Source organism: Cimex lectularius, unplaced genomic scaffold (genome assembly GCF_000648675.2).
Source record: "Cimex lectularius strain Harlan isolate CLEC.00 unplaced genomic scaffold, Clec_2.1 scaffold71, whole genome shotgun sequence".
NCBI lineage: Eukaryota > Metazoa > Arthropoda > Insecta > Hemiptera > Cimicidae > Cimex > Cimex lectularius.
Window position 1 is genome coordinate 1,506,989 of NW_019392655.1, and position 19,360 is coordinate 1,526,348.

Below are 19,360 nucleotides of genomic sequence, written 5' to 3' on the forward strand. Positions count from 1 at the left end.
GGAATACATGCCAGTACTGTCATCAGGAACAGAGACATCAGCACATATCCTTTGTGAACAAAAAGCATTAACCCGTTTATAGTACACCTACTTTGACAGGACATTTATCATATCAACGAAGAGGTACCAAGAAAAGTGCTCGCTTCCATCGAAAAGTGCACTTTCCAAGGCATGGATATAAGCTATAGGAGTTTCACAATAGACCTGTTTAGGTCGCAGTGGAGGAAAGAATTGTATTCTGAAAAAAAATCTTCTAAAAAAAGTCTACTCTTTATTTATTTTAAAGGTACAAATATGGCTTTAAGCCCCCTTACATGTACATATATTAGAAATAAATTAAGTTTTATAAACATAGTAAACTAATAATAATAAAATATACAAAACAATATTAATCCTTATATCTTTAACAATCCTAATTGACCATATCAATTATTTCAATTAATTGTTCTTTTTATCTAAGGTCATTGAGATGAAAAAGTTAGTGCCTCGAGCAGGATTTAAATGAATGGATAAAAACGGTACTTTATTAAATAAGCAAAAGAGAGAGAAAAAATTGTACATAACTAAAAAGCACATAACGCAAATGGTTATCAACTGTCTGCCCAAGTCGGACTATAAATTTTTAATAAACAAACAACACATTTCTTCTCAAGGAGTAAACAAAAGAGAGAAAAAAACTATGTAAGAAAACTAAAATAACAACATATGAATATTTACATACACTTACGCACATATAAATTTGATAGGATTCAAATTATTTTATTTATCAATCAATTATTTATCTTCAAATGATGAAACCACATTAAGGAAGAAAAACAGAAATAGAAAGAAGAAATGAGGAAAAGAAAAGGAAGAGGAAAGAAAATGAGATGATTCATGTTGTTTTTAAAAAATCATTTGCCATGGAACTGAAACAAGCCGGCAAAGGAGCAGAACCCACTTCCTGAGGAAGCAAATTTCATTGTCTTAACAATGAAATTCTGAAGGATAAGGCTAAAGGTTTAGAGGAGAGTTAAAGGCATGTGATATGATTGGTGCATTTGGATAAGGAATAAGGGCAAAAAGTTTATAGATATTGAGGATATTTATTTGATTTAATTTTAAATATATATATTTAAACATAAGTGTTTAGAATGCTGAGGTTGCTGAAGACATTAATATAGGAAGAAATAAGATCCCTTGGTTTAAGATCCTATGCAGGAATGAAAAGCAATTTGAAGGCGATGAGCAGATTGAGAGTTTAAGGAAAGTGAAAAAATTGCGCTACAATAAGAGAATAAAAGAATTATTAGGAATTTAATAAGGAGGACTCTAGTTTTCTGTGGAGTGAAAAAGCTAAAGCTTCAAAGAGTATAAAGGCTTGAGTAGATCTTTTATAGAGCTCAATAGTCATGGCAACGGTAAGCTTGGACCGAAATTTTAACTTATGGACAAAAATTAATAAGGTAGATGTTGATATGAGGAAGGGTAATCTGTACTAATGGGTTTATTGAAAATTAATAAAGACTGGGATTTGTTAGGGTTTAAAAGAATGCCGTTATTTCTTGACTATCGGTTGAGGGAATGAAGATCAACATTGAGAAGAGCTTCAGAGATGCTGCTTGAATGACATTGAATAGTTGAAGTAAAGCTGAGTCATTGGGAGAAGTTAAGAACTAATGGATCATTTAGAAACATGGAAAAGAGTAAAGTTCCAAGAATAGAACTTTGGGGAACACCAGTTGAAATTGAGAGAATTTGAAGGTTTAACTCTCGTGAGTTCTGTCAGACAGATAGGAGGAAATGAGATTAGTTAGAGTAGAAGAAAAGCCAAAAAGAGTTTCCAAATACACTAGCAAATTATGATTTACGGAACCGAATGCATTGGAAAAATCAAGTGGAACTATAATAGTATGCTTGTTATCTTTAAAAAAAAAAAAAAAAAAAAATTCTTGTTATCACCAATGCCTAAGCAAATATCATCTGAGATTTTGAGAAGGGATTATTTAGATATATCTCTTGAAATAGTTTAAAATGTGTTTTAATTCTGACATTTCGTGATTAATATCTGAATAATTATTCTAGCACTGAATTCAAGCCCTTTAAGAAGGGTCCTTGGTTCTGTATTGCTGACAGTTCCACTAGGCGATGAAGTATGAAGTTAAATAAAATCTTCAAAGTGTATTTATCTGAATTTTCGTATTCGAAATAAATGAAAATTTGTCATTTTTATTCAAACTAGAAATAAGGACAAAGTGTTTTTGTTTAAATTGAACATCTGTTGTTTTCAACGTTCATCTATCGGTCTAAGGTTCCCTGAATTGTGCAAACGAAATAATGGCGTTTGCGTGTCCCCTGGGCAATTCATAAACGCTTTGTTATTTCCTTACAATACCAAGGCGCTCTTCATTTTTTACACGATGAATTTTTAATTATTCCCGAATTTCCTTATCTTAAAGACGATTTTGGGAAAAAAATGGGGTAAGTCATTTTCATTTTGCTGCATTACTTGTTTCTTGTTAATTTCTAGAAGGAAAGCAAACCGCCGTTGAATTCTTAATATCAAGGAACGCATAAAACAAAATAACAGTTAATCCAGTATGTTGTTAATTTTTAGGTTTGGTTGTTACGTTTGTGGTTAATGGTCAAATTAATCGGATGTCCAAAACTGCGTTTATTGATAACAGTTCATGAGCGTGAAAACGTTAAATGTTTGATTTGTTTTTTTTTTTATGGTTCTTTGGTAATAAATGATCCTTGTCGATTTCCACCACACTCAAACATAATTTCTATACCAATGAGAGTTTAATGCGTGAAAAAATATAGTAAAATAAATCTTCTGGCTGCTAATTTCTGATCTGTAATCCTGCCACTTTTGTCACCATGTTCATACCTTGCGTATTGTAATTGTGAAAAATGAACAAATCACTGTGTGCAAGAATAACATGAATTCACAACATTGGACGTAATTTTATGTGTCAAGATAAAAAAATTGGTATTCCAGCGCCATCCATGGCGCCAATGTAGAAATTTCATTTATGACTTGTTTTCTGACTAACTAGAGTTAAGATAATAAACTAAGGATCAAGGCATGTTCGGATTAGTAAAAAAATTAACTAAGTATCTGTAATAACGCAGAAAGAAACAATAAAATTACTCTGGTTTATTAAGGAATATATGTTTAAACATACCGAATCAGGCAGTGCAAAAAACTTATGCCTATCCTTTCAGTTTTACTCTATCAGATGCTCTTTGTCTCGGTCATCTGCATTTTTTAATCGGTTAAAACACAAAACTGAAAGTTGCAATGAGCTAAAATGCCTCTGACAGACCACATCGTTTAGAAAGAACAAGTTACAGGTTCATTGCCTTGCATCCCTAATTTAGGCGGTTTCAGTTGATTCAGCTGATTTGCGTGGCTGACTTAACTAGTTGACTGCCGTTTAAAGTCTTTTCTTTTTTCGTTTCACACCGGGCAATTTGTGGAATCAACTTTTCTTACTGGGAGTTCAGTTCAATGGTAGAACCCAAGGAGTGCTTTTTGTGCTTGCTCTTCGGCTCGTTTGCCAGTTGGCTGTTGAAACCGGGATAACATTTGTGTGCCACTTACCTCCGAGCTTTTGATTTTATCACAATATGCATTACACGTCCCATATAGTGGGATTAATCCAAATGTCTTCAATAAACTGTTCAACATTGAAATATGAAGAAGGATCGCTTCAGTTGACTCAACTAGGCGACTGGTGTGAATGATGATTACTGAGTTGTGTCTTTTGAGTTGAGTCAATCATGAAGGATGAAATGCCTGCTGGCCACCTCCTAGGCGGACGAGTTGACTGTGTTTGAAGGGGTTTGGGCAGTTTGTTGTGGGGGGGCTATCTGTCTACACTTCTTGACACCTGCCCATTCAACTAGTTGAAAGAAGCGTAGCGAAATCAGTTATAATGTTGTGGGATTAATATGGTTATAAAAAATAAAATAAAATAATAAGTCTGTACCCGTTAAGCGCAAAAACTTCTTATATTAATAACAAATTAATGAATCGAATATATCTTATAAATGGTTACAACTAATTTAGTAAGGAAAAGGGAATATTTTCTTATGATAGAAAGTAATTAAGTGTAAAGTTATTTTTTTGGTTTCCTTTTCACTGGACAAGTTGTATAGTGTAGTGTAACGAACCTTGATGAGCGTACACCACTCCACTAGAATTCTTCACTAGCAATTTTTTTGTCTTGATAACGTCACACACTTTTATTTTTACTTTATCTTCTTTCTAAAGTTGCAAGTGACCGAGTAACTCCAAATCCAGCTTGGCTCTCCTTAGCCTGCCGCCGTCCTCTCATCTGCCTCCTCAATCATTGTAACTCTGCCTTATTGATTGTTTATGTCGCTTTGGCGGCCTTTATGAAATGGCTTGTCATACAGTAGAAGAGTTTAGAGTGGGCAAAGTCACAGTATCTGGCCATTAATTAATTTTAAATTTAATTATAAAGTACAAAAAGAAAAATTTCCTCTCTGCTGACCAATATGTATTTGGATTAGCACCATTTTGAGAGCAGAACACAGAACTCTGTAAAAAAAAAAAAAAATTAAAATATTAAAAAAAGTATAATAATTTCTGCCATGTAGGAGGGCTTAACATCCAACTACCCATTATGTCGTTAATGAGGGATAAAACCATTTTATAATACTTTCTCCATATTATTCACAATTAAAAATCCATGAGCTATGCCACCCAGGACCATTAGTGTGCAAATACAAGTCGTACGCCCTAACTACTCAGCTACCACAGTCCTCATTATATAATTGTATATGATTTCGAATAAATAAAAAATAAAAAGTGTCTGGGAGGCAAGTCAGAGAGCCAACAAAGTGGCTGGCTTTGGTTGTGGTTTGGGCTGCTGGTTGTAACTTCAAAAGATTTGATGTTGGGTTGGCTTAAAGACCTCCTAGTGTAGATGCCGGCTTGATCGTTGGTTCATTCTACTTGTGCTGAAAAATGCTAGACTATGGAGTGGGATAAAGAGACTGCACTAAAACTGATCGAATTTTATCGTGAACAGGAATGTTTATGGGACTCTACAAACTGTGAATATAAAAACAAATTGAAAAAATTAGGTGCTTAGAGGGAAATAAGTGACCTTTTGGAAAGTGTGAACGAATCTTTATTGACGTCTTTCTACCGTGAAAGACAAAGAGAAGAAAACACAACTGAAAGTGGTGCTTATGAAGTCTACAAATTATGTTTGTAGAGCCAACTGCATTTCCACATGGCCTAATCCCTTGGCCCCAACCTATTGGTTTGATGAGGATAGCCTAGTTTGGCCAATGTGGTGATTACCAAGATTCAGCCCAATATATTGGTTGTCTTTCATTGGCCGAGATTTGCTTTGTGGTATGCACCTTTATAAATGTTTCATAATGAATTATAAAAGTTGGTCATTTTGGTTTTTGAAAATTACTGGAAAATTTTCATTAACGAAACGTTGCAAAAATATTGTTTTAATTGTACGCTTTAAAATACAGGGTGTTTTTTTTTCCACATATCTTTGATTTACCAGGACCTCCAGATATTCTAGTTTTTTTAGGATTCAATATTTTTATTATAGGTTTCCTTTTAATGTGACCTTTCCTAGGGTAAACAGCATGTGTGCTGTTTATAAAGACAGTATCAACCTCTAATCCAGTCTTAATAAAACAATGTAGATTAGACTTTAACCCCAAATTGGCTCTATTTTTCTATGACTGCTTGCGAACTTTGTTCGATGGTGATGGTTAATTTTTTTTTATACAATCGATGATGGGACCAGGAAGGCCAAAGATTGATTAATGGCAACTAAGAGGTTTAATTGATTGAATTAGATCACTTTCTGACTCAATATTTCTGAATCAATTGCCTGGAATTAGCTGTATCAAATGATAAAAGTAAAATAAAAGACGAGATTCATGAGTACCACACAATTTAACTGATGTCAGTAAATTTGTTCATTTATCACATAGCCTGCCTACCCCTTAGCTTCCTGTAAACTAACAAATCCAATTTTGGATAGAATCTTGGTTACGATACTTGTAATGAAAAATGATACTTAATAATAATTTTATCTCAATAAAAAAAAAAAAAAAAAAAAAAAAAAAAAAAAAAACTATTTTCCACTATTTTCTGGATTGTCAGAGGTTATGTGGACTGTGAGCTCTTGCCCCCAGTCAATCGCTAGAGAGATTCAGTTGCCTTGCTAAACTGGTTTAATTCAAAACTTAAATTTTTTTTATCCAATTTCAGTTAAATTAAAAGATGGATTGCAATAGTTGTTGGATGGTGAACTTCGCCAAGTCTTGAAATTAGAGTCTATTCTTTTTTGCTTTTTTTTTTTAATTTGGATACCAGGGACTCTCCTGAGGACTGCAGCTGAGCTGTACAGCTTATTGTTGGCTCCATATTTTGGGGGAGGGCTCGCAACACAAATGTGAACTTGAGCCCCCGTTGTACCAGTTTTTTTTCCATAGAAGAAACTCATTTTTGAAGGGGGTTGGGACCAAATTCGGGGTCGCTGAGATCCGATCCTGCCCCTTCCATTGATGAGTGCCGTGTCAGTTTCTTTCAGTTGTGGCCACCGGTCCCCTTAGGCGTCAGAAAAAGTCCAGAGGTGACGGTGAGGATTGAACCCACGACCTCGGGATCTACCAGCCGAGAGTCTGACGCCGTAACCACTCGGCTACCGCGGCCCCCGAGTCTATTTTTTATATTCCTTCTGAAATTAAGGAATTTTCTTTCGATAATGGATTTTTGACCATGATTCTTATGGAGAGGAGGATAATTAAAGCCACTGGAGATAATTTCAATTAATACATTTTCTGACTTTTTTTGCCATAATCTTCAAAAATATCTTGTTTATTTGTTGGAAATACAGTGAAATCTCAATATTTCATATATTGCTGCAATATATTTATTTATATTATTTTTTATTACATATCCCGATATATCATAAAAAAGTGCTCATCCCATGAAAAAATCCTGTTAAATAGTATACAACCAATGCATTTCAGTATTCTCGGTATAACATATTATAATATTATATAATTATTTTTATTATATATATTATATAATATTATAATTCGTATTTTAGCATTGAAATCCCGATAAAATGTATGAATAAAGTGCTAGGGGTTTCCTTATAAGAAGGTCCAAGTTCCACGTAAAGTAAACATCATTGCGTACTGCAATAAATATTGCCAACAAAGCATTAAAGAAGGCAAGCATAATAAAAAATTGTTTCTGGACTAGTGGTTTCCTTAAGGTGGATATATCAGCTATGGAACCGGAAAATGAAATCAAAGCCCCCATCAGATGTTATCATTTGTCACAAAATAAAGAAAATCCTGCCACTTTTCAGGATTTCGTTAATTTTGACGATGACGTTGCAGTTACCGGAATGCTTAACAACGACGAAATTTTAACTGAAACAGAGTACGTGGATGGTGAAGAAGATAAAGTTGCGTGTATCAGTCGTAAAGAGGTCAAGAAATTGACCAATCACATATGCCATTTTTTAACGGAATCAAACATGAGTGAAAAAAGTGTTTGGGGCATTCGCACTATTAAATTAGCAAGACAGCATATGTTTAAATATTTTTCATTTTTAACCTTAATACACCATAATCTTTGGGATTTAACTGTAGTTGCATTCTCAGGGCAAATTTTAAAATCTGGCCAAATGCGGTGATAAAATTTGTGCATTGTCTGTTTATACTAGATGAACTCTGATGTAGCTCGTAGTTTATCCAGTGTTTCAGTTATGCTATTTTGTATGGTACAGGACAAAATAAAATTTCCTTGTTCAGACATCAGTTTTTTTATGGACCTTTGGCATTGAATTTACTTTATATACTGAAATAATAACCAACCGACTATTAGTCACTGGTTTATTTTTCTTTTCATTCATGTTGTAATTTTTGTTTTCAGGGCTAGTGACGATGACTCTCCTTTGTCAGTAGAAGAAGTGACACAAAAAGACGATACTGAAATAAATGATTCTAAATCAGATAAAAAAATTAAGAAGCTGAAGAAGAAAAAGCATAAACACAAGCATAAAAGACACTCCAATAGTGAAAAACATGAAAAGTAATTTTTTTGTTATAGACTAATTAAAGTTGAAAGAGTTTTACAGAATGTCTCCTTTGTTTCAGGAAAAAGAAGCACAAGCACAAACGAAAATCAGAAAATGGTGATGTCAAAATCAAACACAAATCCTCGTCTAAAGAGGAGAAAGAAGAAGGCGAGAACAACGGAGGCGAAAATGGTACAAACAATATAGTGAATTCAAAGCCGTTGATGAATGGAAAAAAAGAGGCGAACAACCAAGTGGTGTCAGCCACTTCTGAAAACAACATCAAACCTTTAAAAGACGATGACAGTGACAGTGTTGAAGTCACTGTTATAGAAGAAGAAATGAATTTGGAAGATTTAATGAGGCAAAAGGTAAGTTTCTTTTTATCACGATTTACTTTTGAAAATCTATTAGTTATAATAAACATACACATGTAAAGGCGCTGCTTCAAGCAAGGCTAGGTGCTTATATGTCGGATTCTGATAATAGTGTTAAAGAAGAAGGTGAAGTTATCAACTTGACTGGTGAATATAACCATAGTGCACCAACAGAACCTAAAAAGAGAAGAATAGAGAGCAGGTATGCATAAAAAAAAACATTATTTTCAAAATATATGTAACAAATACACATTACCAATTATAGGAGTAGAAGCCAAGAGAGGAAACTGAGTAAAGATAATTTAAATGATAAACACAAAGAAAAATATTCAGGTGCAGTTAGTAAGCATAAAAAGAAAGAAGAGGAAAAGAAGAGAGACCAGAAAAAGAGGGATGATGAAGAAAAAAGATGGAAGGAAGATGAAATCCGACGAGAAGAGGAGGCTAGAAGAAGGGAAGATGAGTTAAGAAGAAAAGAAGAAGAAAGAAGAAGAGAAGAAAGGTTTGTTTTGAAAAAAAAAAAAAAAATAGAAAAGAATGATTGTAAATGCAAATATTTGAAAATGACAATATTGATAGAAATATGTTGAATTTCTAGAAGAAAATCAGACCAAAAGAGGCAGGAAGAAAGAAATAGGAGGGAAGAATTAAGGCGTAGAAGCCTTTCCAGGAGAAGAAGTTGTTCTCGTAGTAGAGATCGTAGGGACGATAGAGACAGGCGAATTGACAGGAGGCGTGATGACGACAGGGATATTCGTGATAGGAGGCGGGACGATTCGAGAGATAGAAGAAGAGACGATATTAGAAGACGAAGCAGGGACAGAGATCGTAGGAGTAGGTCTCCTCAAGGTCAGTTTCAGGTCTGTCGAGAAATCTCTTGTAGAGTTTGCTTTTAACGTGGATTAATTTATATTTCAGGAAGAGATAGAGACAGGAGACCATACAGATATGATTCAAGGCGTTCTCACAGTAGAGATAGAAATTATTCTAGGTATGCTCTTGTTCAATAGAAAATTTAAAAGCTTTAATTAAATTAACATTATTACTAAGGGAGGGGTTTTTACTGTCATCTTATGTTAATTTTTTTAAACCTCTTTTAACTCATTAACTGCACTGGTTGCCCTCAGGGGATTTATCTCAAGAAATAGCCCTTTGGTACATAAAAATAATGTACAGTAAAACTTAGTTATGTCTAAGGTCTAAGGCAAAACAGCACTATAATCAGGAAAGCACTATTAACGGGAAATCATAAAAACACAGCTTAAAATGATAAAAATTTATTTTAAAACATAGAATGTATAAAAATAGGTCTGTGGGTATGTACATATACATAAAGTAAAATAAACAATGAACTTATTCAGTTACATATTAGATGTGTCTGGACTAAAATATGTAATTACAATTTTTTTTTTTAAACAGAACACATTTTTTGAATCCAATCCGTTTATTTTGTTGAAGGTTTCTTAATTTTTACTGGTGTGCAGGGAAAAAAAATGTTTGAAGCGTTTTGATCCCATACCACAACATTAAAGGTCATCATCCTCTTCTTCATCATGTTTGATGCACTGGGATGATCTTCATTCATGGTCTATAGGCTTGAAGTTTCACTGGTCACAAGATTATTGTCAAAATTTCAAAACCTACCAACTCAGTGTCTGTGGTTATAAAGTCTTCCCAAGTTTTGTCATTTACCTTTGCTAAAAAATAAGTCAAAAAGTTAAAATTATAAATAAGAAAACAATCAAATCTTAAATTTCTTGGCATTCCGAATTCCTAACTCTTGCTTTCTTGAAACAATTCCGAATTGTTTCTTTCTTAACGCCTATTCACACAACGTGCAAAGATTAGATGAAATTTTTGGGTAAGTCGTCGTAGATGAATCTCCTATCGTTTTTGTACCATCATTCTTCTGTAGCGTAGCCTTGCTTCAGGATTTTATTATTCCCTGATTGAGAGATGGTAACTCACTGGTAGTGTTTGGCGGCAAGAAAACTAGCTTGATGTTCTACAGAACTACACAACTTTCTTGGATGTGCAGCACAGTTGTCAACGAGCAAAAGTATCTTGTGATCTTTTAATTCGGTGTCCCATTTGTGTAGCCATTGTGAAAACCAATCTCCAGTCATCCACATGATAGATTTAAAAAAATGTTTTCTTTTTTTATGGCTTATATTAAAAAAACACTCAAATTGGAGCATTATAACCAAGAAATCAAATCATTAAAACGAATAAAGTTGTCATTGAAAAATAGTTTTGGGTCAAGAGATGGAAAAGAGTGTTATGGCCGGAAAATCATTACCTACCTTAACCTCAACAAGTAGGAGCATTATAAAGAAGTTTTACTGTAAATTATTTTTATTTTGTTTTATTTATTTTATTTTTTTAATTGCGTTTATCTAAGTGATATAAATTATATGATGCAACAGTTGCATTCCCCGAGTGCTAAGTAGAAGAATAATCAAACACTGATGGAAAAAGTACACGGTTTTCAAAGAATAAAAACCTTTTTATGAATTTATTAATAAAACTGTTCCCAGCAAGTAAAATATAGCTTTATTTAATGAGAGCAATTATTACATTGGAATCTTTGTATAATTTCTTTTCTACAAGCAATAATGATCAGCATTGATCTTCCTTTGCATTTTTTTTTTAACTAGTTGATTTTGGTCAATATTGCTAATTGTAAATATTTCCTGTTTATTAGCTTTGTTACATCGTCATTTATAGGAGTTTTTTTTTTTTTTTTTTTTTTTTTCAGTGGTTGATTTTAGTTGTATCTTTAAAATTAATACATTACAATTAATTAAGGTTTTTAGTTGAGATGAAAAAAAGTTAATGGCACGAGCGGGATTCGAACCCACGATCTTTGGCTAGATACGCCGCTGCTCTACCATTTGAGCTATCGTGACCTCGATCCACTCGGACATCAACTTCCTATCTCAACCCCACCTTATGAGTTTTCCCTCCTTTTTGCCATTCATCTCAACTAAAAACCTTAATTAATTGTAATGTATTAATTGGTCAAGCGGACCACGAAATTAGCGAATTTAAAATTAATACTTTGATTATGATTTTCTAAACATTTTTTTCAAAAGCTTGACATTTCGAGACGTAAAAATCCACACTTGATCAGATGATCAGATTTGAATTTTTGTTCCACCAAATTTCAGATCCCACAAAAGCCGAACAGTCAAAGATAAATTTAAGGATAGCTTATCAGAGGGTCAAATAAGAGATGCCAATTCTTCTTCCTCCGAGGATGAGTATGTCCTTATAATATAGATTGCATGAATTAATTTTACATTGTATGTAATGATAAATTTTCAGCCTTACTAACATTAACATTGTGGAAGATGAAGAAGATGAAGAAGAAATCATCGAGAAGAGAAGAAAGCAAAGAGAAGAACTTATTAAGGTAATTAATAAATAATGAAAAACTAATTCAGAGGAGATTGAAGTGGCCGAGTTATCAGAGCGTCCGACTCTTTATTTGCCAAACTATCGGTCCTGCATTCGAACCCTGGCATAGCACATGGCATTTTAATTGAAAATACTATGAAAAAAAATATTACATGGTTTGATCCCTCGTCCGCTGACACTGGAAGGACGTTAAGCCCTCCTGTATGACAGGAATTTCTTTATTTTTTACTACTTTTTTTTACTTGTTCAGAAAAGTACAACAAAAAAGTTTGAATTGTCATTTCAGAGATTGGGAGCTGTAAGTGAAGATTCAAACCTAACAGTGTCACAGGCAGCAAGCCCTGTTATTGCTGTAATTGAAAACGATGTGGAGGCTCCTAAAAAAAGGAAATCTAGGTTTGAACCAGAAGCTAATTCTGATGCCAACTTGCCCCCTCCAAAAGAAAGTCCACCCCCAGCCAAACCAGACAAATGGGATATGTTTGCAGAAGCTGATACACCTGTAGAATATAATGTAAGTTTTTGTGTTTTTAATTTATGAGATTGTTTTTAATTTGTTTCATTTGTAGAGCCCTGGAGTTGTTGATAAAAGTGCTGGGGCTGAAAATCCATCGCTGACTGATAATTGGGATGATGCCGAGGGTTATTATAGAGTCAGAATCGGTGAAAATCTCGATTCTCGTTATATAGTTTATGGATACACTGGTCAAGGAGTTTTCTCCAATGTCGTCAGAGCTCGGGACAGCATTCGAAATAACCAAGACGTAGCTGTGAAAATCATAAGAAATAATGAAATAATGTATGAATAAATTAATTTCAGCTTTTTTCAGCATTTAACTTGATTTAATTTCAGGCACAAAACTGGTTTAAAAGAATTAGATGTATTGAAAAGGTTAAATGATGCAGATCCTGAAGACAAGTTCCATTGTTTAAGACTTTTTAGACATTTTTTTCACAAACAACATCTTTGCCTTGTATTCGAACCTCTTAGTATGAATTTGAGAGAAGTAAGAAATGCCATAAAATATTTTATGATTTTATTTATAATAATGTTTTATCTTTATTAGGTCTTAAAGAAGTATGGTAAGGATGTTGGTTTGCATGTAAAAGCTGTCAGATCTTATAGCCAACAACTTTTCTTTGCCTTGAAGTTGCTCAAGAAAGCGAATATTTTACATGCAGATATAAAACCAGATAATATTTTGGTAATAAATTATTATTTCAGTGGCCATTTATTATAAAACTAATATTTTACGTTTTTTCTAGGTGAATGAAAGCAAATTGATATTGAAACTTTGTGACTTTGGTTCAGCATCACATGTAGCGGACAACGAAATAACACCTTACCTTGTTAGTAGGTTTTACAGGGCTCCAGAAATAAGTATGTTAACTTTAAATATTATAATATTTTCATCTTATTAAACGTCTTTAATTGATTTTGAAAGTCCTCGGAATTCCTTATGACTTTGGAATTGATATGTGGTCTGCTGGGTGTACAATTTATGAATTATACACTGGTAAAATTATGTTCCCGGGCAAATCCAATAACCAGGTAAGATTTTTATTTTGTAAAGTTTTTATTTCTGAGATTGCCACCAACATATTTTTTTTTCCAGATGTTAAAACTTTTTATGGACCTGAAAGGCAAAATGCCTAATAAACTTATCAGAAAAGGAGCGTTTAAGGATCAACATTTTGATGTAAATTGTAATTTTTTATCCCATGAGGTAGACAAAGTCACAGAGAGGGTAAGAATTTTTGTTTTATACTCATTGCTTTTAATAATAACAGGGATTTTTAAAAATAAATAATGAAAGTGAGCCTGCCATAATCTTATAAACATAACTTTTCTTGTTTTAACTCATTAAGGATGGTAAGCGGTCTAAATCCCCAAATGACAAACTGAGAGCATGATGTGCACATCTACTCTATGCAAGTACTGAGAGCGTACAAGTACCTCTACAGATATACTGAGAGCATGATATTGTGCTCATCCCTACCTCTACTTAGGTACTGAGAATGTGATATTTCTCTCGTCCCAATTCTATGCAGGACTGAGAGCATGAAATTGCGCTGATCCCTACATCTATGCATGGACGGAGTGTATATCATGCTCTGTTTTTTTTCACCTTTAGATTCAAGTTCATAGAAGCAGTGTTCTGTTTAAGTTATTATGTTTAGAACTAATGAGAGTGGGAAATTTAAAAAACATGATTATTCAGAGATCGTGAGATGCCGTCTGGTGTGACGTAGGTTTCAGAAAAACATTTTCTTTATCGTGCCAACGTTTCGATCTTTTAGATCATCTTCAGGGCCTAGGATTTATAAACATTGTTTAATTTTTACAAATACAAATGAATTTATACAATGCTAGAAATTTCAGATTAAAAAAATTAATTTGTACAATGCTAAAAAATTTTAGATAAAAAAAAATGAATTTATACAATGCTAGAAAATTTTGAGTGAGTACAAATACTTTGATTGAATCTAAATTTTCTAGCATACTATAAATTCATTTTTTTTTAATCTAAAGTTTTCTAGCATTGTCTAAACTCATTTTTTTTATCTAAATTTTTTTAGCATTGTATAAATTCTTTTTTTTTAATCTAATGTTTCTAGCATAAATATATTACGCAGGGTGGGCGACCAAGACCCGAGGGGTTAAGCGCCTGGGTAGACTCGTACCCCATAATGTTTCTAGCATAGTATGAATTCATTTCTCACATCCTACATGTATTTGTAAAATTTAAACAATGTTTATAAATCCCAGGCCCGGAAAATTATCTCAATAAAGATCGAAGCGTTGGCACGATAAAGAAAATGTTTTTCTAAAAATCCCCTTCATCCCCTTCATACAATAATAAACACGGCCAAAGGGTTACTTCACTGAATGATTACCTTAAGCCATGAATCCTTCCACCACAAAAAACCTGTACCTTAAACACATAATTAACAGAATAATCAACAACTACAACTCAACACTAACACCATCCACTATTACTAAAATACTACATTAAATCTATCGAATACAAACAAACCAGCATACATTTCCATACCATTTATCCAAGACCTATCACATAAATTAAACACATTCTCTCGTCCGATAACTTCAAAATAGCTTTCAAAAATTATAAAACAATTCAAACACTTTTTTCCAAAATTAAAGATCCCACACCAATAACAAATAAATCTGACGTAATCTACAAGATCAACTGTTTAAACTGTCCGGCAACTTACATCGGTCTTACATCCCAATATCTGGACAAGAGAGTAAAGCAACATATCTATGATTGCAAAAAACCTAAGCAAAATCCTACAGCACTCGCTACCCACCATCTTGAACACCAACACAATTTCGACTTCAAAAATCCAAAAGTATTACACACAGAACAAAACAAACATAAACGTAATTTCTTAGAAATGGTTTATATCAACAGAGATAAACACAGCATCAATTACAGAACAGATACATGTAAACTCAGTCGCAGCTACGCCAATATCATTAATCAAATTCAATACAGATAACATACCTATATCATCACATTACATTCCACACATCAAATATTTTTCACATAGTCTAATTTCCCAACAATTTAGCTTTCCTTTTCCTATTTATCCCTTTCTATATAATCCTGAAAGGATAATCTGGCCGAACCATTACCAACACATTTTTTCCCTTCGTCGGCTCTTTTCACCTCAAAGAAGCCGACGCCTTATACAAAAATGTCTTTTCTATACCGACATCCTTCCCCACCCCTTCAAAATCCAACGTATATAAACGCAAAATAGCAAAATCTCACTGGCATTCTCGACACGACACGCAAGAATGGCACAATTACACAGAAGACAAACACTTTGAGTGAGTAGAAATACTTTGATTGAATATATAAAATATATTTTGCATTGTATAAATTCACTTTTCCACATCCAAAATGTAATTGTTACATGTAAACAATGTTTGTAAATCCCAGGCCCTGAAGATGATCTCAATTAAGATCGAAACGTTGGCACAATAAGAAAATGTTTTCCTGAAACCTACATCACACCAGACCGCATCTCACGATTTCTAAATAAATATCGATTAACAGTCACTAATCACCACACACGTTTTTCTAAAACCTTCGTCACACCAGACATCTCATGATCTCCGAATAATCATTGACTAACGGTCACTAAAAACCACACATTAAAAAACATTGCCATTGTTTACCTACCATTTTGACACATTCGTTACGACTGTTGTTCTACAACAATGCCTTGTATATGGGCATCGTTCCACCTCTTCAAGAAAACCCTTACTTTCGAAGGTTAGATGTAGGGTGTTGGGTGTAGTTTTGGAATGAATGTCGGCCTTTAGTATCACTTTGGCAACATTGGGAAGACTGTTTTTCGATTTGACTCTTATATATGTATCAAAATTATAAATCTTAATCTGTTCTATCTCGGGACAACAAATCAATGCCATAACAAATGTGTTAAGCAAGACACTGCTGCTTCTTTTAGCTTCAGTCTAAAAGTGAAGAGACTTCAGCGTGATATCAGTACAAGTTGATACCTGAATATAGTAGGGGTGAGCATGATGGTAAGCTCTCAGTACTTCACTGGGGGAAGCAAGAGCGTGATACCACACTCACCATCCTGAAAGGGTTATTTTGAAATAAAATTTTGTTAAGCATAAATTACTGGTTAAACTGAGGATATAAGATACGAATGTATTTTTCCCATCTTCCTTCCTTATAAAAATAACAATGACTCTCTTTCAGGAGAAGGTGGTTGTAATGTCGACTATTATTGCTACAAGAGAATTACATTCTGAACTGGTGGGTAACCAACATTTGCCTGAAGACCAGGCAAGGAAGGTGAACCAGTTGAAGGATTTGCTCGACCGCGTTCTTATGCTAGATTCGAGCAAAAGGATCGCCCTCAATCAGGCTTTAACACATCCTTTTATACAAGAAAAAATATGAACCTCGTAGGAGGTAACAGTGAAACCACAATTTCGGTACAGTTTGGGTTAAAGCAAAAATTCCTCATTACAAAAAGAAAAAACAAAACGCGTATATATATTATATATAACTACATATATAATGTATATATGTAAAAACACACACACCAGCCCAGTTCCAGACATTTTAGATTGTAAAATTCAGTGTTGATTTTTCTCAACAAACTAAAGTTTAGGCAAATTTTTGTATATTGTGTTAGTTTATATATGTTTAGTTGTAGTGATTATTTTCTATCTTGAATTTTGTAAATCTACCCTTTTTTTTCAATCATAACTTTTATTCAAAGAAAAGAAATATTTATTTATGTATATAATTCTTATGGCCAGGAATGGTTGTTATGTGTTTATGTAATGTTTTATTTAGTATACCCCCAAATGTAATGCCCTGCTTAATAGGAAAAAATTTGTTCTGATTTTGTGGAAAATAAAATTTAAAATATAAAAAAAAGAATATATTTAATTTGGTCATTTAAATCACCAGACAAGTATGAATAATCGTTAATAATTAATGATTAATAATTATATTATTCGTGTTATACTAAATAACAGGAGGCAAATGTTTTGGGAGTGATCTAATTGAAAAACAGAAAATGTTCATTTTCTCAAAGTAAACTCAAGATTGGTCTAAATAAATTATATTGTCATATATCAATTTATATTTTCATTTTTACATCTTGTGTAATATATTTCATTAATTTTAATGCTAATTGACACAAATCCATTTTACAGTTGAAGTAAAGACAGTTTATTAATATAATTTTGAAAAATTGATTATTCATATGTAAAATCATATTCTTATACATTTTTCAAATACCTCCACTGGTTTTACAATCCTCCAAAATTAATTAGTTAATTAGTTCAACCCATCAAATTCCTTTTTATTTTTGTTAATTTTTCAACACCATTTTTGATTTTTTTTTTACCTTTGTTATGATTGGTGTTTCTGTTGCAGAGTAATTGTGTGAGGCAATGTTCATTGTTCGAGACTTGAGAATTCTCATGCGTGTGTTGCCTGGCGCACAGGTTTTACAGAAAGGGGCTAATTTTAAGGTTATAACCCTGACCCAAAATAATTGTAATTATTATTAATAATGACTTCAATATTATCGCTCCTTTTGTCATATCATTTATTAAAAATCACCTTTTATAACTCATTTTTAAAGTATCATACAGAGAAAAATCAAAAGTAATATTTTATATTTTAAAGTAGTAAGAGTTATGGAAGGTAGTGATACACTTATTAACAATAGTTATCATACTATTTTTGCATGATCAAAATAAATTAAATTAAATTACTTCCATGGTTTTTGCTTTAGTTTTTCCAGTAGAATCACAATTTGAATAACTTTACATTAATAAAGAAACAAATTGCTAAAACAAAACAAAAAAGCTATTTTTTAAACTTATTTTATACAATTTTAACTAAAACAATTTGTTCCGTTGGGGTTCACAGGAGAGCGGTTGGTCTAAATGCTGAGCCACCGCCCCAGCAATTATTAGTCAAGTCCAGTACCACCTTGCTGTAGGTAATTTATAAAAAAAACATCAAGGTGTTTTTAATGTAAGTCAAAACAAAATTTTACCGAAAGTTTTTCTTTTTTTTCCACAAAATCAAAAATTACCGTTTTGAGAGGAACATTTTGTAAAGATTTAAAATTTCCCTAGGTGGATCAGAGCTTTATTGCAGTTGACATTCAGGAAGGGCAGAAGAGCGATAGTGTTTACCAGGTTGTATTTGATTCAACTTTCTGCATATATATATTTTTTTCTTTTTATATTTTTGTTCAACTTTAAAGCATTTTATTGCCTTTCGGTACCTTTCAAATACAACTTCATTTAATTATATGACAGGACCTTCTCCAGACAAGAATTACAGGGGTGAAAGCCTTAATTTATTCCGACTTAAAAACTTTTCTACCATGTTTTGTATTGAATGATAGAGAACACATTCAAACGTTAAAACAAATGTTTCATATTTGTCCTTACACCTGGATCTAATGGATAACATTAATCAGGAAATTATATGTACTGTTTTACTGGCACATATTTTTCTTATTTGTAGCTATTGCTTGGAATTTGAGGTGCAATCTGATCCAGGGAATAATAAAACTTTAACAGGTAAATTAGAGCTGTAATTAACTTTTCTCTATTATTATTAAACAATAATTTGTCTTATTTCAGGTCTGTAAGTTTGTCAACATCTCCAGTTCCATTACAACCAGTGGGAATATTAATTAATTATTTATATATGGAAATATTAATTATTAATTTTACGATACATTTTTTTGCAATAAATTAGTTTGTTCAATATTGATTTCATTCCCTTTTTCTTTTCATTTAACACTTTCAATTCTGCTGGATCTAATTTGAATTTTCACCCCCCCCCCCGGCATTGCATGCGATTTGGCACACGGTTCTGGTCTAACATGGACTCTCGTCAGTTGGAGAGTACTGATTGGCCACTTGGACCC

General features: G+C 32.9%; 1 protein-coding gene across 6 annotated transcripts; it reads left to right on the plus strand.

Moving 5' to 3' along the window:
* The first annotated feature begins 2,281 nt into the window (after positions 1 to 2,281).
* Positions 2,282 to 18,423, plus strand: LOC106668257 (serine/threonine-protein kinase PRP4 homolog). 6 transcript variants are annotated; one of them, XR_002909808.1, is made up of 19 exons: positions 2,282 to 2,460; positions 7,943 to 8,101; positions 8,167 to 8,458; positions 8,527 to 8,666; positions 8,730 to 8,966; positions 9,063 to 9,313; positions 9,383 to 9,455; positions 11,635 to 11,727; positions 11,792 to 11,879; positions 12,171 to 12,398; positions 12,454 to 12,683; positions 12,738 to 12,891; positions 12,952 to 13,089; positions 13,151 to 13,265; positions 13,330 to 13,436; positions 13,501 to 13,632; positions 16,648 to 16,886; positions 17,842 to 17,964; positions 18,343 to 18,423. XR_002909808.1 is itself a non-coding variant. In XM_014396839.2 (18 exons), the coding sequence occupies exons 1-17, from the start codon at positions 2,456 to 2,458 to the stop codon at positions 16,849 to 16,851; spliced, it is 2,646 nt and encodes an 881-aa protein (XP_014252325.1). In that variant the 5' UTR covers positions 2,282 to 2,455; the 3' UTR covers positions 16,852 to 16,886; positions 17,842 to 18,423. The 6 variants fall into 6 exon arrangements, 3 of the variants coding, with proteins under 3 accessions (XP_014252325.1, XP_014252324.1, XP_014252323.1); XR_002909809.1 differs by having other exon boundaries at positions 17,842 to 17,939; XR_001340732.2 differs by having other exon boundaries at positions 16,648 to 16,863; positions 17,842 to 17,939.
* Positions 18,424 to 19,360: the final 937 nt, after the last annotated feature.